Source organism: Mauremys mutica, chromosome 7 (genome assembly GCF_020497125.1).
Source record: "Mauremys mutica isolate MM-2020 ecotype Southern chromosome 7, ASM2049712v1, whole genome shotgun sequence".
NCBI lineage: Eukaryota > Metazoa > Chordata > Testudines > Geoemydidae > Mauremys > Mauremys mutica.
The window spans coordinates 24,201,111-24,227,215 of record NC_059078.1 but is presented as its reverse complement, the minus strand read 5'-3'; the positions used below and the strand labels follow the sequence as shown (position 1 = coordinate 24,227,215).

At 44.0% G+C, this 26,105-nt stretch overlaps 1 protein-coding gene and 1 long non-coding RNA gene across 5 annotated transcripts in view; one reads left to right on the top strand and one right to left on the bottom strand.

Annotated features, from left to right (window-relative positions):
* The first annotated feature begins 1,457 nt into the window (after positions 1 to 1,457).
* The window catches only part of FLNB (filamin B), a 111,941-nt gene continuing 87,293 nt past the window's right edge, over positions 1,458 to 26,105 (top strand). For all 4 annotated transcript variants that reach the window (XM_045023203.1, XM_045023202.1, XM_045023201.1 and 1 more), the window contains exon 1: positions 1,458 to 2,037. In XM_045023203.1, coding sequence (XP_044879138.1) covers positions 1,590 to 2,037 — 448 coding nt within the window. In that variant the 5' untranslated portion in view covers positions 1,458 to 1,589. The remainder of the gene's footprint in view (positions 2,038 to 26,105) is intronic.
* On the bottom strand, positions 10,058 to 25,180 carry LOC123373922. Its single transcript, XR_006580938.1, has 3 exons — positions 25,018 to 25,180; positions 10,736 to 10,906; positions 10,058 to 10,637 (listed from the first exon to the last, which is right to left on the bottom strand). It is a non-coding gene; the product is annotated as an uncharacterized LOC123373922 (long non-coding RNA).

The following is a 26,105-nucleotide window of genomic DNA, read 5'->3' as shown; positions in this document are numbered from 1 at the left end:
ATTCTTTAAATAGCATCATTGGGGTACATAGCATTTTACAGACATGTAAGAAAACAAATCCCAGCTCCAAAGAGTTTACAGTCAGAGGCCTTGTCTGCATTGGGGATTCGCCTGGATGACCACCTCTGTTGGCCAGCCCTAGTATGGCTGCACTGGTACAAAACACTATTGTGGACAGCTAAAGCCTCTATTTTGACCTGTGGAGTAAAGCAGTTCCAAGCTTGAAACTTGAGTAAACTGCATTGTTGCAAATTATGGTTTGCAGCACTTAAACCTGTCTACACTAGGGGTTTTGCAAAGGCACAGCTCTATGAGGGATGGCCACCAATGGCTGAAATTGTGGCAAAATCCTCACTATGTGTGATTTGGAATCCTCATCCTGCAACTTGTTCTGTGCAGTTGGACACGTGCACCCACATGCATGGACCTTATTGCAGGATCAGTTCTATAAGCTATTGTCACACTCCTTTAAAAATAATGAAACAGCAACTGGGATGTACACAAAGGTATTATACTCCTTATATTACATCTACTGGATTTTAATGGCTAGGTTATTTTACCATGTTTTATAACAAAGAATGTCACTGTTTTTAAGAATATAAAACAAGTAATCAAAACTTGCAGCTATATGCTACTTTGTTTTTATTTACTGCGTCTCATGCAAAGATTGACAGGCACTTTACAAACATTAAGGGCTCGTCTACACACTGTGCTTGTACCAATTTAACTGTCCATATTTGATTTACACCAGTATAAGTGCATCCACACAATTAGACGGCTGCACTGAAAAATGATATAAACTGGTACAAAAAACGCATGTAGACCAGCCCTAACAAATGAAGGCCAACAACTCCTGTGATGTACAGCACTGTAATCCTCATTTAATACACGGGGAAACTGAGGAATAGAATGTGTAAGTGAGTCCCTCCCCACACTGACCTTGGCATTGTATAGTCCCTGCCTCAAAGTGTTTGCAGGCTATCCCCGCTACGTTAGCTACAAGCCCAACCTTTCCCCACGCCTCTTTAGATCACAAAATCCTGCACCACCCCTGGAGGGGCTGAGTTTATAGAACAATGCAGTAAAGTAATAATGCAAAGTGCGGGCGTTTCCCTCCTAGCTAGTTAGAAGACCTGGCACTAGCAGCACAGCAGGTCTCTCATGTCACTACTAGATAGTAACGAAGCAGCAGAAGTTCTTCGCGCCGCTGAAGGGGACAAAGATCCTGCTCGAGGTAGGAGGCGTTTCCCATCCCTGATTCCTAATGATATGATAAGGGGCTGCAATCACAGCCTGGGTGCTCTGACCACGGCACAGCTGTGCTCGCCGCTGGCCGCCCCCGGACGGTATTTAAAGCCCGGGGAGGAGGCAGGTGCCTAGGCTGGCTAGGAGCACATACAGGTGAGTCCTAGTGGCGGGCGACGAGCCCGGACCCTGCCTGGGTCAGGCTGCTAACACCACCGCTCCTTTGCCCGCAGGTTTGCTTGCGTGCGCTTGGCACTGAGCTCGCCGCCGCCTAGGAGCAGGGCGCGCGCTCGGGCGGAGTCTGCTCGCGCACCCCCCGGAGAAGGCGGGGCGGCCGCCCCAGCATGAGCAGCGCGCAGGCGCGGGGCCAGGGGGCTCGCAGCAGAGGCTGGAGCAGCAGCAGCGGCGGCGGCAGCAGCCCGCGGAGCCAGACGCTACAGTTCCGGCGGCTCGAGCAGCAGCAGCCCGCGGGCCGCAGCGAGGCGGAGCAGCAGGCAGACATGCCGGTGACCGAGAAGGACCTGGCGGAGGACGCGCCCTGGAAGCGGATCCAGCAGAACACGTTCACCCGCTGGTGCAACGAGCACCTCCGCTGCGTGAACAAGCGCATCGGCAACCTGCAGAGCGACCTGAGCGACGGGCTGCGGCTCATCGCGCTGCTGGAGGTGCTGAGCCAGAAGCGCATGTACCGCAAGTACCACCAGCGCCCCACCTTCCGCCAGATGCAGCTGGAGAACGTCTCGGTGGCGCTCGAGTTCCTGGAGCGGGAGAGCATCAAGCTGGTCTCCATCGGTGAGTCCGGGGGGGGGAAGAAGGGAGGGAGCCGAGCCCCGCCCCGGGACAGGCGAGCGCCCGAGCGTGGCGAGGGGACAAGCCGGCCACTGTGGCTACTGCGGGCTGGGCTGGCGGGTCGGTCACGGGCGCGGGGTGTGAGGCTCGCCCTGGCCTCTGCGGCGGCTCTTGGGCCGCTCGCTCCTGCTGCGGGCTGGAGCCGGGGCGTTCCCGGCCAGAAGCGGGCAGGGCTGCCGCAGGCCTCCGGCCACCCACCCGAGACCACCATAGGGTGCTGGGAGCGCCCTCCTGCCGGGGCTGGAGGTGACCCTGGGCAGGGGAAGGGCTCCTGCGTGGGGAGCCTGTGCTGGGGTGTGGCGGAGCCTGGCCCCGGTGGCTGGGTGGGGCCCGAAGGAGGAGCCCAGCTGCCACTCCCAAGGCAGGTGTGTTTGGCTCTGCGGGCGGTGGTTGCCAAACCAGCTCATCTGGCTGCTTTTTCCTAGTGCTGACTAGAGACAGCTCCCAAGGCAGGGGACCTTTACCAGGGTCTCGGTGTGGGGGAGTGCTGGCTAAATCCCAGGGTGCTCTGGCACACTTGCACTGCCTTACGTGACTCAGTGAGACTTAAACCCCAACTTTGCCTACTCTCAGGTCTCTGGCCTGCCCAGAGGCTGGCTAGGCCTATTCCTTGTTCAGGAAGACAGGATTTGCTGTGCTGTCTCTCTCCCGGCAGGTAGAGCCACTGTGTCTCAGTTGCTGTGATTTGAGTGCTTTGCAGGGGTTATGCTGGTAACAAAGGTCCCACCGCTGATTCTACTGAAAACAAGCTAAGGCCATCACTGATCTTTAATTTGCTTGCAATAGACAGTATTAATTGGAGAAATACAACAGAGCAGACCTTATGAAGTCAAAGCAGATGTGAGCAAAGGGACAGCTGTTCTTGAGTTGTGACTGTAGCTTGGCTGGTACACTCACCTCTAGACCCAAGGGTCCCTGCATAGGCAGTGTTGCTCAAGACTTGGGGTTGTGTGGCCTTAACACTAAGGTGCCATACTGAACAGCCTCTGCCATGCTCCCTTCTCTCAAGGGCTTGATAGATGCTCCAGATGCCAAAGTTGATTAGGCCTTAGCCTGTGGTCATGCTCCAGATGACGTGGTTGTGGGCATGAAGTGCCTAATGGCTTCCTTGCAGTTCAACACAAGAATGGCCATATGGGGTTGGACCATTGGTCCATCTAGCCCAGTGTCCTGTCTTCTGACAGTGGCCAATACCAGGTGCTTCAGAGGGAATTATAAAAAAGAAAGCCATCAAGTGATCCATCCCTAGTCATCCACTACTATCTTCTGGCAATCTGAGGCTAAGGACTCCCAGAGCATGGGGTTGCATCCCTGACCATCTTGGCTAATAGCTGCTCCATGAAGTTATCTAATTTGCTTTGAACTGTTATAGTTTTGGCCTTCTCCACATAGTCAACTTTTGGAACTCCTTGCCAGGGGATGTTGTGAAGTACTTATGTTTTGGACTTTCTGCCTATTTTAATTTGGTGACTCCTGGTTATGTGAAGGTGTAAATAACACTGCCCTATTCACGTTCTCCACACCATTCATGGGTTTTATAGGCTTCTATCATATCCTCTTACCACCAAACTGACACATCCAATTTTTTTAAATTTTCTCCTGTTATAGAAGCTGTTCCTTCTCTTTACCTCTTCCAATTCTAATCTTTTTTGAAATGGGGTGACCAGAACATGGGATGTATAGTATTCAGGATGTGAACGTACATACGTTTATGTAGTGGCATTTTTTCTCTGTCCCTTTCCTAATTGTTCCTAACATTGCTTGCTCAGTGTGCAGTCAAAAAAGCTAACATTTTCATTATCCACAATGACTCCAAGATCTTTCCTGGGTGGTAACAGGTAACTTGCATACAAAGTGATTGGATCTGTAGTTGGGATTGTTTTGCATTTATCAACATTGAATTTTATCTGCTATTTTATTGTCCAGACACCCAGTTTTGAGATTCCCTTGTAACTCTTTGTAAGTCCAAAGCAGACTGCAAAATTACTCACCTCACTGTTTATCCCTTTTTTCCAAATTGCTTATACATTCAACAGCACTGATCCCAGTACAGAGATCTGGGGAACCCTGCTGTTTACCTCTTCTAATTCTGAAAAATGACCATTTTATTCCTACCTTTTTGTTTCGTGACTTTCAACCAGTTACTGATCCATGAGAGGACCTTTCCTCTTACCCTATGTCTGCTTACCTGGCTGAAGAGCCTTTCGTGAGGGACCTTGACCTTGCTGTGTGTTCCATTCTATGCATCCGAAGAAGTGAGCTATAGCTCATGAAAGCTCATGCTGAAATAAATTTGTTAGTCTCTAAGGTGCCACAAGTACTCCTGTTTTTGCAGATACAGACTAACACGGCTGCTACTCTGAAATCTATCTACTGGATCACCCTTGGGCTGTGTGTGTGTTAACTCTTGAATTCTGGTAGATGGGCAAGGCTTACAAAAGCTGCAATGCTTCCCCAACAAATGGTGCTCAGCTATGTGTCTGATAAATCGGTTCTTTATAGTTTCAGTCAGTTTGCCTGGTTCTGAAATTAAGCTTACTGGCCTGTAACTGCCAGGATCACCTCTGGAGACTAGAGGGGCAGGAGTGCAAGCTTAATTCTGTGGTCAATAGAATTGACCAACCAGTGATGATAAGGTTAAGTGTTATGAACTGTTCACCTCTTGAAAGATGGAGGTCTGTCTTACCCTTCTGAACTATGGGTAGAGGACTCCTGTCTGGTGGTGGTGGTCTGCCTGAAGGGGGGCAGGGAAGAGTTTGAAAAAGAGGGAAGGGACTGAGGGGGCAGGGGTGAGGGAGGGAACCCATTGAGCCTATCCTAAAGAAAAGGAAATGCTTCTAAGGCTGAGGCTACACTTGCAGTTCAAAGCGCTCCCGCGGCAGCGCTTTGAAGCGCTAAGTGTAGTCAAAGCGCCAGCGCTGGGAGAGAGCTCTCCCAGCACTGTCCGTACTCCACCTCCCTGTGGGGAATAACGTACAGTGCTGGGAGCCGCGCTCCCAGCGCTGGGGCTTTGACCACACTGGCGCTTTGCAGCGCCACAATTTGCAGCGCTGGAGAGGGTGTGTTTTCATACCTTGCTGCAGCGCTGCAAATTTGCAAGTGTAGCCTAAGCTAAAGTGAAGCTTATTACGAAGGAGAAATAGGTGAAAGTTGCTGGTTGTTGGCTACTCTTTCCCCTCATAGAGCTTAATCGTCTGAAATACTCAGTAATTCTTTCTGGAGTATAGCTAGAATCTTTCAAACGTGGCCTAAAGCACATTTTTTCTTAAACCTCTTTCTGCTGAGCTATACTTGGTGTTTAACTGCTCTAGGGTTAGCCAGCAATGCTTGGGGTGATCCTTCACTAGGAACAAAGGTGACTTAAATGCAAGTTCTAATGAATTAAAATCCTAAAGAAAACCATTTGCTCTCAGATGAGTTAGTAGGTTGAGCTTATGGCTTTGTCACATGAAAGCAGCAAACTGCCCTTGTCTTCTCTAGGATTTTAACTTGGCATTTTTCCCATAGTGAAGACAAGGTCTCGAATCTCACTAAACGGACAATGTTGCCTCAAAAGTAATCAAACCAGATAATCTAAAATATCAGGCTGACACTTTATGACCAACATAAATTCCTCAACTGAACAAACTTTGAAGTCTCAATTGCCTATTGTGTGGTAGTGATACTTCACTATCTTAGTGGTAAATAAACATTGGGAAAACTTCACTTTGCTAGATATGGCATGGTAGGTTGTTCCAAAAGTTCAGTTTAATATGCTGTTTTATTTAAAAGGCTTCATAGTTGTGTGTGGGTTTATAGGAAACCTTGTCAATAAGACTCATGAGTGTAATGAACTCCATAACAAGGAACACAATGATAAGACAAAGGGAAGAACAAGATTAATTACATGGGAGCTAGCATACACATTTGGTGACTCTAAAATTCTACAGCTTGCTTTAATTAGCATCATGCTTGAGTGACTACATGGTCTAATATGTAGATTATACTAATGAAATCTGCATAGGATCTCAATTTGTTGGCATGCAACTAAAACATAACCCTTCAAGCAAGAGTATAATACCCATCTCATAAGTGACTTCCAAATGGATAACAGTCCAGGCTTAGTCACAACTACTGGTTTCCAGATGTGAGTGTATTCATATGTCTATAATCCTGCTGAAGATGGATTAATCTAAAAATCTCCCCACCCTGCTCTAGCTTCAGTGAACTGTGGGTGTAGGATGAATAAGGCATCTTGTGCAAGGTAAATGCTTTTATACATTCCCTCTTTTAAGGGAGCCAGGAAATCTAACTTCAGTATAGAGGAGACTTGACTTCTAAATATCAGACTCTTCTTGAGCTTATGTAGAGTTTGGACTCAATGTTGTTACCCGGTGTCCTAACATGGAAGGTCCATAGAACTAAAAATGCGTGTTAAAACTGGGCTGTATAGTGCCCTTATTCTAAACTACTAGACTTCATATAATTATAGAAAAATACTCCAGTCTTGTGCCTGGTTGCATTTTTAATTGGAAACATAAGTATTTTTATTTGGCACCATAGCTTTAGTGCTTTGCAGACCTACATAGCCTACTAGGTAGGGGAAATGATTAAAGAATCCATTAATTATTCACTCATGACTTTCTAGTAATTGTGCAAACATAGCTGATGCTTGAACTTCACTTGTTGAGAGATCATCTTTCCATCCTACTTTCCAGTGGCTGAGGGTTAAGAAACCTTACTGCAAACTGAGTTTATTTTGGCAACCAGTCTCCTCTAAAACTAAGCAAGCTGCTTCCCTTCTGTTTTGTAAATGTATTCCCTGCCCTATCAATATTATACCTATGTTTTTGTCCACAGGAGCTCTCTTGAGAAACATGCTAGCTTGGAGCAGCAGTGCTCCAGTGAACTGACTAGTCTGCTCAGGCTCAGTTTTCATGTCCCCTCCTTACTGATGGAGCACTGTGCTGCAGCAACACAATCCATACTGCGAGTTCTACCACGTAGAGCAGGGGTGGCCAACCTGGGGCTCTGGAGCCACATGCAGCTCTTGACGTTAATATGTGGTTCCTTGTATAGGCACCGACTCTGGGGCTGGAGCTACAGATGCCAACTTTCTAATGTGCAGGGGTGAGGGGGAGATGCTCACTGCTCAACTCCTGGCTCTGCTGCAGGCCCCACCTGCCCCCCAACCTCCTGCATGCCACAACAGCTGATCAGGAGGGATGGGGATGTGCTGATTGGCGGGGCTGCCAGTGGGCGGGAGGCACTGGGAGCTGATGTGGGGGCTGCTGATGTATTACTGTGGCTCTTTGGCAATGTACACAAGTAAATTCTGGCTCCTTCTCAGGCTCAGGTTGGCCACCCCGCTGTAGAACATCATATGCGGGATAAAGTCACCTTTCCTGTCAAACTGTTCTACAGCTTAATGTTCTTATGAGACAAGGAAGCATATGCATTGAGTTCAGAAAATGAACCTGGGCTATCCCTCTACCTGAACTTCATGGTCCATCTCCTTAAAATAGTCTTCAAGCCAGATCTTGCTTGTATAGAAATGCTGCTGAACATTCTATCCTAGCTAAACTCAGCAACTTTGATTGCATCTCTCCTAAAGAGAAGAACATTCCAAGTGGACATCGTGAGGTCTAAAGCAACTGAGCTGACAGAAGCATAATGTTGTCTCTTCTAGACAAATGGTAGCCAACAAACTAATACCTATTAACTGAAATAAGTGTTTTGTTTTTTAATCTCCAGTGTCAAACCTACTAGTTGCATTCCTGCACTAAAGTGAAACCAGCACTGGGGCAAACATTGGCCTTAAGCTTAGTGCAAGCCCAGATCTATGTAAATAGACTGCCTAAAGAAATCTAATGCTAGACTCTAAAGCACAGAGCTTGCAGAAATTGGATTGAGCTACTCAGGAAAACTACTGTGATAGCTGCTATAAGCTGATCTCTGCCTGAAGATACTTCACCAAATCTTTCTGACTAAACACTTATTGGGCGGGGGGAGTATGACATTTGTCTTCCAGACAACTCCTAGAATGTCAGCTATTGTGTTGCTTATGATGTGCTGATTCGATATTTATTGTGCCTCAGCAACACTATGGCTGTGTTGCCTTCTCAAATGCATGAGGTCACTTGTTTTGCTTAGAATGCAAGTTTAAAGTTTTGGGTGCATTCTGGTATGTATTGGAGGTAGAAATTAGCCTGTTGGAGGAGTAGTCGAGGGTGTATTGAGTGGTATGAATAACATGATGAAGAGGAGTTTCTCCTAAGGTTGCAGGAGGATAGAATCTGCTACATTTAGTGGCAGTTAATGTTTTGGGCAATGTGTGATCTTCAGATGCATGCAATTGTGCTAGGTGTCAATTACAAATGCTGCAGAGCAGGGACAAAGAGGGATTTAACTTAAGGCTTGATGAGACTGGTTAGACTTCATCTATGGGACTCAGAACAGCATTAAAACAAAAGCTTGCGCAAAAGTGTCTTGTGGGGCAGTCTGCTGGGACTGGGTTTGTCAGTAATGACTGCAGGAAGCCTTAACAGCACATCAATTGATGATGACAGATCAAGTTTAGGAGAGGGGAAGACTCCGTAAGTGAATTCCAGTAATCAAATTTAGTTCCACTTAATAGGTTGCACTAAAACTGACACAACTTGGCATCAAGTTGCCAGGATTAGTGATGGTTACAGCATTAAACTATCTGACAGACTGTGTATAGACCACTGAAACTTGGGCTTTGTCTCGCTGCTTAAAAAGGAGTCTCTATCACAGGATAAGTAACATGTATTCACCAGCCCAGTATGAAATCTTACTGGAGACAAGGAAGGTACTGTAGCTTAGCTGAGAGGCATAGTTGCCTCATACTGTAAAGTACAAGGAGGTAGCCTCCCAAGATTTTAGTGACTTCTTTACTGAAGAGGGTTTTTACAGTGAAGACACAGGCCTGGTGAAACTAAGCAGATACAATTTGGTAACACCGAGTACTCTATAGCTAGTAAGCATTCTGTAGCTAAAGCTTCCCATATCTCCTTGTCACCAGACTTCAACCCTAACCTGAAAGGGCCACTAAAGTGGGAGGCATTTGTGAACCTTGATGGCCTATTAAAACCAGTAAATAGTTTTAATGCAAACCCCCCCAATGAGCTTCATAAATATGTCTTACCCCAACATATATACATACTGAACAAGCACCTGTGTGCCATAGTGGTGGTTCCTGTCGCACAGGACTAGCTGGGATCAGCTCCCTGCTTCCCATGTTGAGCTGCATGGAGTCACAATACCACCCACTCAAACTAGGCATGGCTGGCTTGCCATCATGACAGTATGGCTGGACCAAACGCAAGCATTTCTGTGACCCCCTGTTCACCAGGGTGCAGTGCCTGGAGCAGGGAGCTGAGCCCGACCAGAACTGCAGGAGCTACTACTGCAGGATTACTGAGGGGCAGGACACTTTGACCCAATTTTGCATCATGTCCCATGGGTTGAGAAACCTTGTCTGTCCATGACCTCCTCTTCCTTGGCTAACAAGGGTCCTTGTGAAAGACAGTTTCCTACAAGGAAAAGGATTGCACAGTGGCCCTTCTCCCCTCACCATAAGCTGACAGTCAATGACAACCTCTGTTTGCTCAGTCTTGTGTGTCCACCTGGTCTTGATGCACTCATCCTTAGCTGTTAATCATTTCAGACTTGTATGTTTTACATTCTATTGCTTGTCTCTGAAAACTATTTTTCCATCCAAAATGGACTACACAAGTATGCCATAGCTGATACCACACCCTATGGAAACTACTCTGAAGTGCACTTCTAGCTTGGGATCTAAGGAACTCAAACAGTGGGAGGGGGAATCTCTGCTACTTGACCCACAAATAAATGAAGCAGACACAGTGAACGTGTGGGAATTTGATTTAGCTTGTGTATTTGTAGCATTATGGAGTCTAGTTAGCCATAACTAAATAGCCATGCACTTGTGTTGGAGAACATGTCTATCACATGCCTGTGAATGCTTCCCACTGTGTGGTTACCTGTGACTTCTCAGTTTGTGATGATGGGTTTACGTTGATGCCATTGATGTACTGACAACAGGGCCCCTCAAATCTGAGTTGCTTTTAAGATACTTGAACAGAACAATGAGTAGACTTGTATAATTGAACTCCAGACAGAAGAGACCTGATAACATACATATGGGCTAGTAGCTAGAGTTCAGTGCCAGTCGACCTAGAATAAATGTCTGTGGCTATTGCATCTACAGGGTTAAACTCACTGTACCCATGACTCCTGGTAGGATAACCAGAAAATGAAACAGATGTAAAGACCCCTCTTGGGCACAAGGAGAAGAGTAAGACTTTTCAGCTTGTCTCCTGAGTGGTGTCCATCCCACTTCCTAGGGATGGGCTACCGCCAGGGAGGGAAAACTGGGACAGCAGACAAACTGCTTATATTCCTTATGTCTTCAAGCATAGCCATAGCTAGCCATGCAGTAGGTAAAAGTGGGGATGAGTCCCTGCTACTTCATATCCTCTTATAAACACAGGTGGTTAGACTTCTTCAGGACAGAGTATCTGTTGGTGCAAAGCCAAATGTGGGATCTTGTTACATTATGCTACAAGATGTTTCAAATCTTTTACAGAAAAAAGCTGTCTAGCTGAGCTTCACTTACTGGCTTGGAGGACTGCTGTCTTCCAGTATAGAAGGAGCTGAGCTCCTCTTTCCCCTCTGCTTGTGACCATGGGGATCTGGAGTGCTTTCCTAGGAGCAGTATCTCAGGCTGAAAGCTGTGACAAGACCCTCTCCAAGGAGAGTTCACATGTAGGGCTCCATTACTCTAAGCCTGCAAATGTGAAGTGAATCATGACACAAGAGTTTTCATGTACATAAAGTTTAAAGGCAACATCTTGCGATAATAGAAAATCTAGTAGCATTGAGTAGCTAGTTAAGCACCTATTTCTTGTCGCTAACTGAAAAAGGCTGCCTATTAAAAACAAATGGACTGGAAGGGACCTTGATAGATTTAGTGCAGTGAACTGAACTAAATCTGAAGCAGGACTGAATATTACCTAGACATCCTCTGACAGGTTTGTCTGACCTGTTCTTAAACCTCCAGTGACATTCCCCAACTTCCCTAGGAAACAACTTCTCCTTAACTACTGAAGACAGGATGCATAGTAATGGGCTTAAATTGCAGCAAGGGAGGCTTAGGTTAGACATTAGGAAAAACTTCCTAGCTGTAAGGGTAGCTAAGCACAAGAACGACTTGTCACCCTTCTCATTGTAACAACCTTTTAATGTATTTGAAGACTTGTCCCACCTTGGTCTTCTCTTCAGAATAAAACCCCCCTATTCTTTCCATCTTTTCTCATAGATCATGTTTTCTAGACCTCAAATTTTTTGTTGCTCTCCAATATATCCATCTTTACCAAAGTGGTGTACCCAGAGCTAGACACAGTACTCCAGTTCTGAGGCCTGATAAATAGTGGAAGAATTACTTCTTGCTTACAGTACTCCTGCTAATAAATCCCAGAATGTTTGCTTTTCTGCAACACTATTACACTGACTCATTTAGTGTGATCCACTATAATCCCCAGGGCCTTTTCTGCTGAACCGTTTCTTCCTAGTTAAGCAGTCATTTCCCATTTTGTATTTGTGCAATTGATTTGTTACAAATTTTGTGTTTTGTATGTGATATTAGTGAATTTTCACTTCAACCATCTTGTAACACAGTGCTTAGACTAGGTCAGCATGCAAGTCTTGCTTCAGCTTAGTCTCACATGAAGTCTAATGGCTGCCATCAACTAAACTTGATTCATAATACTAATCCTAGAGTTGCAGTTTTAAATGAGACAGACTGGCAGCTGTGCTAGAGTAAGTCTCTCAAGCCTTGCTTGTATTGCTAGGATTTAATATGTGGACTTTTATAATGTCTAAACATGGCTGTTTCACAAGTGCAAATGGAGGACACTTCTCCACTCTTCCTGGCTTCTTACAAGCAAGAGCAATTCCTCAAATCTACTACACAAACCTCTTGGCATTACCCCTGTGGTTTAAGATAATTGAATGGGATTTTTGTATCCTGACACATTAAGTCTGGAAGCAAGATTTCTAGTGGCTGGCTGGCCAATGCATGGACAGCAAATGGCTGTCATAGCCTAAAGCACTGTAAACTTTGACACCAAGGTCAACTATTTAGACCTGGAGAATTGTTGCTGTTTTTCAACCTCTCATACCAAACACATAGGAATCTCCTCTGAGTTCCTGCACTGTAAGAGAATTGGTCTCTTCTGACCACTATTTCTGATTTGACCTCAGCTCTAGTGTAAGCATACATATGCAGTACACAATGAAGACTAAATGCTAGTTACTTAAATGCATGAGTTGTTCATCTTGGCCAACTTATACATTCCAATATTGACTCCCAATAGTCACACATGGTCAAGCCCTTTTTCTAAATCTCCTAACTTGCTTTGGGAATGCAGATGTCGTCTTATTAGCAGACAAATTTTACTTGGTAAAATGTATAGTACTAAACTTTGCTGAGGAGTCCTGACCACTTTTGAACAGCCCAGCAGGTGTAGAGACTAGTGCAAAGCTGATGCAGAGGCTTTCTTACCATAACACTACCTTTAGGGATCAAATTCTAACAATCCTATTGTAGGGCTCAGGTCTCCAGGTAAATGACATAGCAATTGAGGAAACCATTAAGATACAATGCAGTCCCACTTCAGTATTGTAGCAAATCCTCTCTTGAAGACACCTGGGGGAATTAAAGAATATTTAAATAGCAACCCTTTAGCCAATTCCCTATTCCTCCCCAGTCTTCTAGGGGTGGTAAAGGAAGCAAGGTAACTTTCCTACATATGCCTGATCTGAATTTGCTATGGACAGGCCTACACTACAAACTTGCATTGACACTACTGTTACACATCTGGTGAAGACTCTTTAAGATGATAGTTCTCCCATTGGCTTAACTCCATGAGACTAGCTATGTCAGTGGGAGAAGCTCTTCCACTGATAACCCCCCATGTAAATAGTGCTATGGTTGGCATAAGTGTCACTCAGGGGTATGAAAAATCACGTGAGTGACATCATATGTAATCTAGACCAAGCATAAGTATCCAGCAGCCCCTAATGGGAAGGAACTGATTTCTGTATAGAGCACTAGATTAAAACATCAAGCAGGGTTAGTGATTAGAAACTGTAAACTCATGCCCTGAAGTAATTTAATTGAAGAATCGCTTCTTACCTACCCAAGGAACTGCAAAGCTAAAACAACTTTTGCTGCTTAGCTTTATGGCTCAGTGGAGGTGGCAACAGGTTGGAGTGATTAAATCAAGCAGGAAACTGACTTGTACTCAACCTCTTTAAAAAGATTTGACTTGGTTCTACTTTTTGCTAACCAGGGGGATACACTTACACTTAAGTTTTAAAATTCACCTTGCTACATTGCTCCAGGGGTGTGAAATTCACATCCCTGAGAGCTAGTGAAGCTGGCCTAATGCCTGGTATATACATGGCTAGGTTGATGGAAGAATTCTTCCAAATTTACACTTCTGGCTGCTATTAAGCTTCATGGGCTGGTGACTGGCATTCTGTTTGTGCAATGTAACTGGACTTAAAGTTTTTAGTTTAAATGTGCTGGGTTCTAAACTTGTGTAATATCTTGCATTTAATGCTTTAAGTCTCAACTATAGTGAACAGAACTGTGTGGTCACCATGTCCTTCAAGATTTGAGAACTACTGGTTCTCATTCTGACATGTAGTTTCTAATCCTGGATTGGCAGTGGAAAATTTTGGTTTCTCTACTTTGAATGAAGAGGCCATTAAACTTGAATAATTAGAAATGACAAATATCCATGCTACTGTTGTCAAAGGCTGGCTTAGTGCTTAACACTTCAGACTCTCTGGTTCCAGGTGCTTACCCCGTGACTTACATCAGCTCAGTAGTTGGACTTTGCTGCTGAGGTTTTATTTATATATTTGTTTAAATTAAATATATAATTTTAATAGATTATAGTTCAGGCCTTAATACAGGCTGTCAATTCCAAACTTAATTTTAAATACTATAAAAGTTTATTTTTTTTCATACATTGTTTAACCAGCCAGAGTGGCAGTCCTTCAGGAACTCTTGACAATTGATATCCTGGTGCACATATGGGCTACCAAGGTCTCACTGCAGTTATGGCACTCGGAACCATGGAGCTTCTGAGGGAAGCAGTGTAACTCCAATTCTGTACTGAAGGCAGGGGGCAAGCTGGCTATCCCAGGTAACTAGCTTTCCCTAACTTTGCCACTTTCCTTTAGAAGTAGAACTAGGAAGCAAAAGCATCTGGCTTATCCCTAGGCTTCTGGGGACCTTTGCTGTAGCTGAACAAGCTGTCAGCTCTGACATCGAACACTGGTGGTTTTTGTTGCTCCAAGGATATTACCAACTGCCTTTCAGCTGCATGCTGATTAGAAGAGTGTGCCATTTAGACTCTACTGTCTGTAGGAACTAACAGCTCTAGCTGTTTCTAGATGTTGGCTGTGTACTGGAAACTCAGACAAGTAGAACTCCTGTTGCCATGGGTGGATTACTTCTAAAAACCACTTCCTGTCACGCCCTTTGTCATTGAATAAACTGACTTAGTTGTGCCAAGAATGCACTGATAAGCTGCATTCCAGCATACACCTCCTGTGAACAAATAGAACAATTGGTCTAGGGCTGTAACTTTCTTGAGCTACATTGGGTAGCAGCTTCTAACTTGCAACAGTTACACCTTATCAATGGCATAACTATTACGGACTGCATGTGTATGGGGTGGGGTGTTTTCACCACAGGCTGTCAGAACAACTTCCAGCTTTCACGTTGCAGTTAAAAACCCAAGCTGTTTTGTTGAACCTGGGTGGAGTGGGGACACTTTATTTAACTTTGATATGCTATTTACATAGCTGACAATGAAGCCACCTTCTTTGCTAATTTGTGACTAACATGTTTACACCCCACTTTCATATATACTGATTTAGGTAGATAAGGGTTCAATTAATTACCTGTCTCAGCAGTGATTGAGGTTCAAATATCAATCCATCTTAAAAGCAACCTCTTGTGCCATGCATGTACAGCACAAGCACTGACATTAGCAGTTTAAATTTGGAAGCCTTAAAGTTAAGCTAAGGTAGAGGATGTCGTACTGCCAGTGAAGCTGGGACAGGATACACTGAGGGAAATGTCTACACTGCAGTTTTTTTTTTTTTTTGGAAGGTAGCAACTTTATTTCTTAGAATCCAGAACCTTAACACACAAGAATCCAAAACACACAGAGAGAAAACAGGCTGCTCCCTAAGGCACAATTCACCCCACCTTACTCCAGGCAGGCTTGCTGCATCCTGACTGTGCTGAAGACCCAGATCAAATGCTCCCCTCCAGAACCCCCTAGCCTGTCAGCAGGATCGGGTAACCCCTTGCACTTGAAGTGACAGCTCCCTACACACCACACCATCACCCAGGGATAAGTCGGGTATGCAGCATGTCTCTGGTCATAAAACCATCTTTATGACACTCAAGTGTGTTTACACAGACTCTAAGACATAACTTGTATCTTCCTTTAGCAGTTAAGACTATCTTTTTTTTTTCTGCTATGTTTTGCAAAGGTAGATAAGCATTGTTCTCTGCAATAATTACTTGAAGTCTTAAGTGGAAAGTTGTAAATACACTGCGAATGACAGGTGTTAAAACCACATGGGTCAAAAGGCAAACCACCTGGACCTTATTAAAGACCAGGATGGCAGTCTGGTAGAGGGATGAGATTATCTGGAGAACAAAGCTGGCCTGTGCCTGCCAGCTCAGGCTAAGGGGCTATTTAATTGAGGTGTAGACACTTGGGAAGGTCCCATAATCTAGGCTCTAGCCTGAGCCCACCACACAGGGTCCCAGAGCTCAGGCTGGAGCCTGAGCCCAAACATTTTTCCATGCAATTAAACATTCCTTTAGCCTAAGCCCAAGTGGCCTAGCACTAGTTTTTAATTGCACTGTAGATATATCTGGAGTGGCACAGGGTATAGTATCTTAAGCCTTGCTGTTTGTACTCTAGGCACCCACCTTAAGAGCCCTAGTCAGACCACTTCAGATTAACCGGAATGCTCTTATCAGCTGCTCTTGCTTTGTAGCCTACTCCTAAGGGGACACCTAATATTAGTGTTTCTAAGGCTATTTTTAAGGGGCAGGGCTGTGCTACAAACCAGGCTCAAGCTAATCTGATAGTGATGGAAACTGGTACAAATCAAACCAACCACTTAACTCAAGTTGATTGTGAAGATACTTCAAGTAACTTTTCTGGGAGAATTAGGCTTATGGGAACGTGGCACCTAGCACACAGGTTTTGTATGGCACTCCCAGCTAGTGGAAGCCAGAGAGTTCATGGAGTTGTGCTGTCATTTGAGAAGCAGTTGAAGGGATCAAAACTCCTGTTGCTGCAGCACTACTGTACTTGGTCCATATTTTCCTTCCATGTCTGATCCTAAAGCCAAACGCCACATAAATTACAAACTCTCTGCTAGCTGTAGACTAAACCTCTTCTGGGAAGAGGCAGTGGCAATTACAAATATTCATAAACCTCACATCTTGCCCTTGACTGAACCTAGAGATCTAAAATGGAATACCATATGGCTGGTACTAGTAGTCTTAAGGCTGGCACAGGGCCCAAAGAAGTAGGAAGACTCCATAGTCCTACATAATCTGATAATTTATGGTCCAGCCAGCTCCTCTTATGTCAATCTAGCATCATAACTGGGTGCAGGTCAGACAACCTGATAAGTTGATGGAATGGTGAAATCACAGCTATAATAGCTCTATGCTGATATCTGAATGAACAGTAACTTAAAACATCATAACCTGATGGCTTGAAAGCAAACAAGGGAGTGCCAGCACAAGCCATTACTTTATGGCCTGAAGACACTTTACTCTAGAACTGGAATATCTTGTATACCTTACTTTACAGCAAAGCTTCAGGGCCTTTGTTGCAATATACAAATCTGGTTGTGGACCATGTCCTTTTTAGCTTTTAAGTAAAGATATTGTCTGCTTTTTGAAGACAGGCAGCTGCAGTAAACCTGCCCTCCAAATGCTTTTATAGTCCAGCCTATTCTGCTATTTGCACAGGGGAAGATACTAATTTAAATCCCCTATTTCTGTTCACTCCCCCAAGCTCTAGTGTATAGGGGTAGACAACCCTGACCATGGTGCTGTCTTAACTAGATCAGTGTTACACAGGCATTACTAAACAAGCTAATGACTTGCAGATATCTGCCACTCCAGACAGGAGCACATGTGCCTCTTGAACTAAGATAGTTCTCATGAACTTTTACCACTTAGTGTGCCAGAGCGCACACTATGCCAGCTGAGGGAGATGTTAAGTCCACTGAGCAGGGTCCAAAGGTGCTTACAAGCTACTGGTACAGAGTGGCGTAGCACATTAAATGAATGCCTAGGCTTTGATGTGAGAATACCCCAATTTGGGAAGCTCATACGTAACTGTTTCCCTTTCATACACCTAGTCAGAGGATGGTGGTTGTGTGGTTGTTAAGCACGCTTTCCTCTCTGGCCCCACTTCTGAACTAACAATCAGTAGAATAAACTACTCAGTTGCTACAGATTAGGTTAGACAAAGCACTTAATGCTTCAAGAGGCTGGACACATGGCTCCTTCAGAGCTTTAGTAGAGTGTGATTGAATACAAACCATCCACCTTACCCAGTTTAAATTGTCTGGACTGTACCTTAGCTAAGCTCTTAAGTACAATAAATGCAGGCCAACAAACCTTTAGGGTTAAGCCTGAATAAGGAATCAACAGATGCTAGTAGTGAGCTGCCAGCAGGCTCTGCTGCCATCACACCATATACCAGATACGGAATAAAACGGCGGACTTTTAAAAGGGGAGACTCCAGTCTAGCAGTGTGTAGGTGCTCCTAAAATGGAATGATGGCTCAGGATATTGGATGGGATGTCTCCAGACTACTCCTATGGCTCTTCTACCTCTAGAGAAGATGGCTCAGGCCACTCTGGTCAAATCAATGCACCGACTCTAGAATCTACTTTCTGTGCTATACCTCTTGATTGCTTTCTAGTCATGGTCTGTAGCTGAGGTGCAAACTGTAGCTGCCAGTAAGTAATCTATGCTGAAGTTGGCTTTAGAAATTGTCTGCATTGCATGTGCTCTGACAAGAAATGTGCTGAGTTCAATAGAAGGGTAAGTTGGCAGCTGGTATATTCTGGTGTTGGTAAGCACCTGATAGCTCTACAACAGAACCAACTAATGTGGGATTTAACTTGCACTGTAATTTTTAATGCTAGTCCATTTATTATGCAATTCTAGACTAGTGTTAGGTTTTCCAGTGAACTTGGGGGTTCAGTGTTTCAGATGTGCTCAGTTAATAGAGCACAAAAAATTGTCCAACTGCCAGCCCTGCAACTGGATGTCTACTCAGAGTTGCAAGTCATTCTCTTCTTGCATGCCAAAGATTCTTGGAGGCTAGGATAAACTATCCCCTTGGTGATACCTGGCAACCCTACAGAGGCTGAACAGGGTAATTAGCCTTGAACATAAACAATTTGGGATATAAGAGGGAATAAGAGCCAGCTTGCTTTTGCCATTATAGATCCCACAGTGAGTTTAAACTTTAAGTTGGCAGACATGAATCAAGCAGCAGATCTGAGTTGGAAGCAGTGTTTTTTGGTAATCTTAGCATTGCTTTGAGTCTTCATTGAGCTGCTCATACATGCATCTGTAGACTTCTTAGAGCAGTCTCACTAGTGTGGCATGAGATGTTAGTTAGGCAAAGATTGTAATGGCTTTGCCTAGCATAGCTCTACCATATACTGGCAAGCTGGGAGCTCAACATTTTAAAATAGGAAGAACAATTTCTGAGTTGTGGTGCAGAAAGTTGTAATTGAACCTGAATTACACTAGGAAAACATGTTAAGTATATGTGGGGTGTAGGGAAACTTTAAATTAAACTTCCATACTATTGGCTGAAAATACATTGCCTGGAGTGGAGAGGAAGCCTAAATATTTAATTTTTAATTAACCAGTTTATTACACAAATATAGGCTTTAACAAGCTATGGTACTTTTCATACTAGAGCTGTAGAGAAATCACAAGCTTCTGAAACTTACAATTGGACAAAGAAAGTATTCAGACTGAAACATACACCTAAGGCTAAAACAGACCACCCTGTTCATCAGCTAAAGGATATTTGCACCATATGTGGATGGTGTCTCCACCTAACTAAATCTGCCTGGCATGTGCAGGCAACTGTGTGTGGTGTTTGTATGTTTGGTGTTTTTGTTAATGCTTTCAAAAGTCTCTAAATTCTTTGACAAAGTGGAGTAACTATCTCTGCTTAAGAGATGAACTTTTTAAAGTCTCTTCCAGCATGAGATGTACAGTCAAAGCTGAAACTTGTGGACACCAAAGAATAGCGCTGGCCTGCACAAGCCAGTCTATGCCTCATTCACTCTTACGGGATTATGTAAAATAACTTCTGGGAGAAGCATTCAAACCCTTAAACCAAATCTGCATTGATGCAGTGGTTAAATAACATGGATCCTTAAACCTAATCTCTGGAGTTTGCATTTGAGTGAAACAGCTGAATTGAATGCATTATAAAGATGTATTGCCATCCTTGAAATTCAGACTTGGTCTAGTCTAGGAACACTCCTCATATGTGTGTGTAAACACATCTTTGAAGTTGTGACTACCTTCCTTCCCATTCATGATGAAATTTGCTGATGCAGAGCTGGATCACAAGTCATGTTAAGACCGTGACTTTCCTGAAGATATCTTAACTTGCAATAGTGTTATCTTATGTCTAGGCAACAAAGCATTGTACCAACTTAGCTAGCTTCCAAACTAAACAATGGCTCCTTGAATTACTGCAGCCTTGGTGATGAGTTCTCATCCTCCTTTGAATCCAATAGCAAATGAAATCTACAATACTGGCATACAGGCCAGTGGTTTTCAACTTGTGAGCCAAGTTTCGGAGGGTCCTCCAAGCATGGTCCAGCATTAGACTCACTGGGGCCCAGGGCAGAAAGCTGAAGCCTCACCGCATGGGCCTGAAGCTTGGGGCCCTGAGTCTAGTCACCCAGGGCTGAAGCCAAAGCCTGAGCAGTGTAGCTTCACAAGAGCCCCTGTGGCATGGGCCCCCCAGGCAGTTGCCCTGCTTGTTACTCCCTAACACTGACTCTCTCTTTTATATGTGGAAAACTAGTTGTGGCACATGTGGGCTATGGCGTTTTTATAACCTGTTGGGGCAGGGAGGCCCTCAAAGGTTGAGAACCCCAGTATAGGCTACTTGTGCCTCACTTTAAGGTGCCAAAATGAGCAGAGGAATACATAACTATAATGCATGCTTTGTGTGTAAAAGTAAACCAGTGGCGCTCAAACTTTTGTACTGGTGGCCCCTTTCACATAGCAAGCCTCTGAGTGTGACCTCCCTTTAAATTAAAAGTGTGTTTTAATTTGTATTTAACACTATATTATAAATGCTGGAGGCAAAGCAGGATTTGAGGTGGAGGCTGATGGCTCATGACCTCCCATGTAATAACCTCATGACCCCCTGAGGGGTCCCAACCCCCAGTTTGTAAACAGTCTGTTCTTGTCTGCAGCTGAGATCTAGTCTGACTGCAATGTGGAGTGAATATTGGCTGTAATGAATTGCATCCTAATCTGTTAAATCCAGTAATAGGTAATAATTGGAGATATACCAATCAGCTCTTCATAGAGCTTGGATATGGTTACTTGCTCAAACTCCAAGTACAGCACAAATGCAATAGTGCAGCCTTTAGCGCTGGAAGAGTAGAGAATCTTAGATCCTATCATGTGCTGGAGGGTGAAAGTGGCATTGCCTTTGGATTAATGCTAAATATTTAGCAGTTGAAAATCTTGTTCCACTCTGGAGCAGGGCAACTCCCTACCTCACTGTCACCAAACAGTCACCATTAAGAGGCTCTTCTGCCTTATTACCATAAATTAAGTAATCAGCTGAATACAAATTGGCTGGCAGAGGAATGGCTTGTGAACACTAGACAAAATGCTCTGAAGGATGAGTGAAAGTTTGGCTAGACCTAATATAAATGCAGAAAAACTGTTACTCAAAATAAAACTGACTACCTACTGCATGGCCGAAAACTAACCTAATTTAGCTCAATCTAAAAACATTAACAAATGGAGTTGCTCACTAGCAGCTAGAGCTGGTAGAAAAACTAAATTTAGCATTTTTTTTGCCCCAAAAAAATCACCTTTCAACCACTTCTCCCTCTCCTTTTTAGAACTAGCTTACAAAGCTCACTATGTGCTTGATATAAAATCCTATATGTAATAGAAACTCATGTCTAAACTACAATATATTATGGCCATTTATTCTGCACACAAGCATTAAACAGCTGTGGTTAGTGTGCCCAGAGCTATAATAATCCCATATGGCCCTTCTTAAGGTGCTTGGAGACCACCCATGCAGAATGTATTCCATACAGATTCATCACTGCTATCCTTGTTTTTGGAAGCTTCTCAAAAGGGGATTGTCTGACAGTGGCCACCATGATCAGACAAGTTATCTGGGCTTTAAGCCAACATTCTTATTCCTTATGTTAGCAACTTCTAGTTGAAATTACATAAACATAAGTGTCATTTGCTGTATGCTAAATATACAGATCTTAAATCTCAACTGTGCAATGAAGAATACCTGTGTTTAACTTGGTGGGCCAATGGAAGTACTGCTGCTTCCTGTGGTGGTCTGTTTGCTCTGGTTATAGTGTGACATGTACAGAACTATGCTTAAAATGACTTAAAGTCTGGAGGTGGAGCGGGAATCACTTTATACCTAAAGGGCTGGAGAACACTTGAGTCTTCTGTCTTACAGCTCAACCACCTTAAAGGATGTGATACTAGAAGCTGTTCTGCCATAGTGACAGTTGGGATTATCAGTGTTGTTCTGGGGGAAACACTCTAAACTGAATACTAGTTGGCTCAAACACAGGAAGTACCAAAAAGTCATAGTAGAAATACAAAGCCGCTTTCTAAGATTTGCAAAAAAGTTTCTTCCTTTCTATTTCTCACTTTAAATGTAGAGTGCAAAGACTCTGAGGGCTTGATTTCCCCAACCATGTAGTCAGTGGTATGATGACTTGAAGAATGCAGGCAAAATAGACACCTCATGTGTCTAACAGATCAGACTTTTTTGGATGCTATTGCAATTGCTGTGCAGGGGGTCTGAATCTTATTTGGAGGAGGGAGTGTTGTCAGGAAAAAGGGCTTGGTTTATGCAAATTGGGTACATCTCCATGACTGGAGTAGATGCAGCCATGGTGTAACGGACTAGCTTCTATTTAAACTCTGCTGCAGTGCTGTCTTCTAGACCAGTGGTCCCCAAAGTGGGGTGCGTGTAGGGTGACAAATGTCCCAGTTTTGGGGTCTCTTTCTTATATACGGTACTATTTCCCCCACACCTGTCTCTGATTTTTCACATTTGCTGTCTGGTCACCCTAAGTGTGCAAGATGATCCGATGAGGGGCATGGCAGGAGGAGCACCGCTGGAGGGGAGGGGAAGAGCAGCTGGAGGAGGGAGGGAACAAGTGAGTGGGGAAGTTGCTCCCCTCCCCTGCAGGCAGGGCCACCTGGAATGCAGGGGCTTCAGGGCCCTGGCCTGCAGTTCTAAAGCCCCTTTCAGAATGTGGCCCAGAGTCCTCCAGCCTGTGGAGGAGCAGGGGCAGCTGCGCAGCCAGAAAACAGCGCTTTCCCCTTCAAAGCCGGCCAGAGAGAAACAGCGTTTTGAAGGGGAAAGTAGCACTTCTCTTGAACCTGCGGCTGCCCCTGCTCCTCCTGAGTCCTCCAGCCTGTGCTCACAGGGCTGCATTCCAAAAGGGGCTTTAGGGACTGCATTCCGGGTAGCCCTGCCTGCCGGGGGAGCTCCCAGACTCATGGCCATGGGGGTGGTCCCACACTGCACACCCCCGCACCACCTGCACACCCCCTGAACCAAACAGGAGCTGCCCCAGGTAAGTGCTCTGCACCTCCTGCCTACCTCAGCCCTGAGCCCCCTCCCTCGCCCAATCCAGACCTTGGAATCGCTGTATCAATGTTAAACTAAGACTTTTCAGAAATAATGAAGCATATTCAATCACATTGCTCTCATAAATATATTTTTTGAGCAAAAGTCTTTGTACTGTTAAAGTACAATAAATTTTAAATGTTTCATCTTTCTCATCCTCTTTAAATTTCTATTGTATGTTATTATAATTTACATAATATAGTAGTACATTTATACATATATTGGGGGTGCATGATCAAAAGTTTGGAGACCACTGTTCTAGACACATGCAGTGCCTACCCAGATCAGAAACCTAAAATTATAGTAGATTACACTGGAATAGGAAGTTCAGCTGCTATTATAGGATCAAATAAACCAATGCCACTGTTGGCACTTGTTGACTTTGCCTGATGAGAGCAACTCTATGCATGCCCAAAGCTGACTAGGATCCTGCCATATCTAAAGGTTGGGGGCAGGGGGGTTGTCTACTCCATTGGTTAAGTCGCTCAAATGCACAAAGCAACTAGAATGTTTACTTGTAGTATAAAACCTACAGTCTGCTTGCCTCCTGTCCCTCTGTCCAAGGAAATGAGATCAGGATAGCTGAATTTCCATTATTTTTTTAAAAAACTGTAGGATACTGATATGACAACTTCACGTTACATGAAACTTAAGTGTGTGTATAGGATGTCTTTCTCCATTAAATCTTGCCACTTGGTGTCATACTAACATACTGGACAACATATTGCCACAAAACTATACAAATTATCAATCTATCAAGACCACAGTAGAAATTTGCTTAGGAATCAGTACATATATATTAATATAAAAATCAACCTCTTGGGTCTTCTCAGCATGCCACAGATCATGCACATGCACTTGAAGTCTTTAAAATAACTAATTTGGTAACCTGAAGATTTGATCATGCCAGATTATGAACACCAAAACTTTTTATCTTAAACTCGTCTTGCTTTAAAACCTATTTCAATACATAGAGCTCAGTTGAACTGTGCAGGGCTGCATGAATGGGGATTTCTTCCTGCCAGTCCTGTTAATACAGTGACTCCAAATGGAAAAACTGAATCAAAGTGAACATTGTAGCCAAGGATTTCCCCAAACAGTAATCACTGATTATTTCCAATGTGTTGGTTTTGGCTTCAAAAATTCCATCCACTCTGGCTTTAGTACTTGGCATCTGCTGCAGGGAAGACATCAGACTGAGCCATATCTGAATAGGCTCATTTATCTCAGCGGTCGTCTACTTGCTGCCTCATAACTATCTTGACCTACACACAGTGTGAGTAAACACTTATTAAGCAATGTAGAGGTCACTCTGGCATCTGGGAACCTTTTAGCTTATTTGTTGCCATTTGGCATTCCTAATTCTTAGCTGAGGCATCATGCTGTAAGAGTGAAGTTCTGAGGGGAAACAACCAGTCACTAAGTTACCTTTGAACTTTAAAGTGGGGGGGAAACTGTAAAACAGGGATGTAACTTACTGTGTTCAAACTTTTCCAAGGAAGCCATAAAACAGCTATTTCCTGTGCTGGTCTATTGTAGCTCTATAGGGAAGAGGCTACACTGAAGTGCTGGGGACTGCTTCAGTTAACAGCCCACTCCAACTGAGGCCTCCTGGGGTACTTTAAAACCTCTTTGGCCCAAGGTATCTAGCTGCCTCTTCTGGGAGGGCAAGAACACTTGCAGTCAGGCATACTCGTAGTGAAGGGATACTAACTTTACTATCTCTACTTCAGTTTTAGGGGATCCTGTCTTCTTTTTTTAACCATAAGGCAAAGTTGCAATAAAACTAACATACTACGTCACATGACTTATTACTACGTCAACATCAGGTTATATATTTAGAAATTGGATTATGATTTCCTACCTACTTGGAGGGCTCCCCAGTCAGCAAGTCAGAGTCTTTAATCCTTTTTATGGTCTTACAGCACCAAAAAGGTAGAAGAGGGGGTGGGAGGACAAATCTCAAATTGTGATTCCACTCTGAGCTAATGTGGGAATAGACTCCTCTGCCCACTTGGACCCTTTAGTTAAAGATGATACCTTTATTTAGAACTAGGTGAAGAAACACAAATTGAGTTTCTCATCTCACAATGCTCCTAACATTCCACTGGAATAAGAATCCTAATACCTGACAACTAGCACTAATTCTATGGTTGCTAACCAGTCAGGCTTGTCCTGGAGTTGTCAGGAATTAAAGCATAACTTTAATTTAAATATTTATGCCTTGTGATGACAATTTTGGTTGGCTGTATTTCTGGAGGCAGCCCCTAACTAATCTTGAAGTCTCTCCAGTCTTCTGGATCTGTACTATCTTCCTGTAAAGGGATTCTTAAACTCCTGTTAGAGCATGCTTAATGTGCCATCCACCATAAACTAGAATCTTTTTTTAATCTTTAAACCTACACAAAGCAAAACTTGAGAATATCTTGCTAATGAGGCTCTTATCACTTACTTCCTGTAAATATAATCAACGAGGCATAAATTATAAAGCAGCATACTCTTTAATTAGAACTAGAATCACTTTTGCCTCAATTTCATCTGAGTCTCAGGCTTATTTCACGAAACGTGTCCAATATATAGCTGTCTTAAGCTAAAGTTTTATTCATTAAAATAGAACTTGCTACAGCTGGGTGAACTAGATTGAAATGTTGCTGACTCAGACTATTCCAGCCCAATCAAACAGCATCAAAATCTTCGGTTTTTTCACTACAAACATTCTGCAATGCTACAGCAGGTCAGGCATAGGGTATGCATTATCTCATGCACATATGCCACAATTTCAGTGTTAGGGGTCCCAGAGAAGTGGAACTCTGCCATAGATGCTTTCTGGGAGGCTTTCTTGCCACCCACTTTCCAGTCATATTTCACTGCCGTCCTTCTGAGTGAGACTCTCTAAGATGGCCTGGGCAGGAGGCTTTGAGTGGAAGCAAATGGAGAAAAAAGTCAGTGACA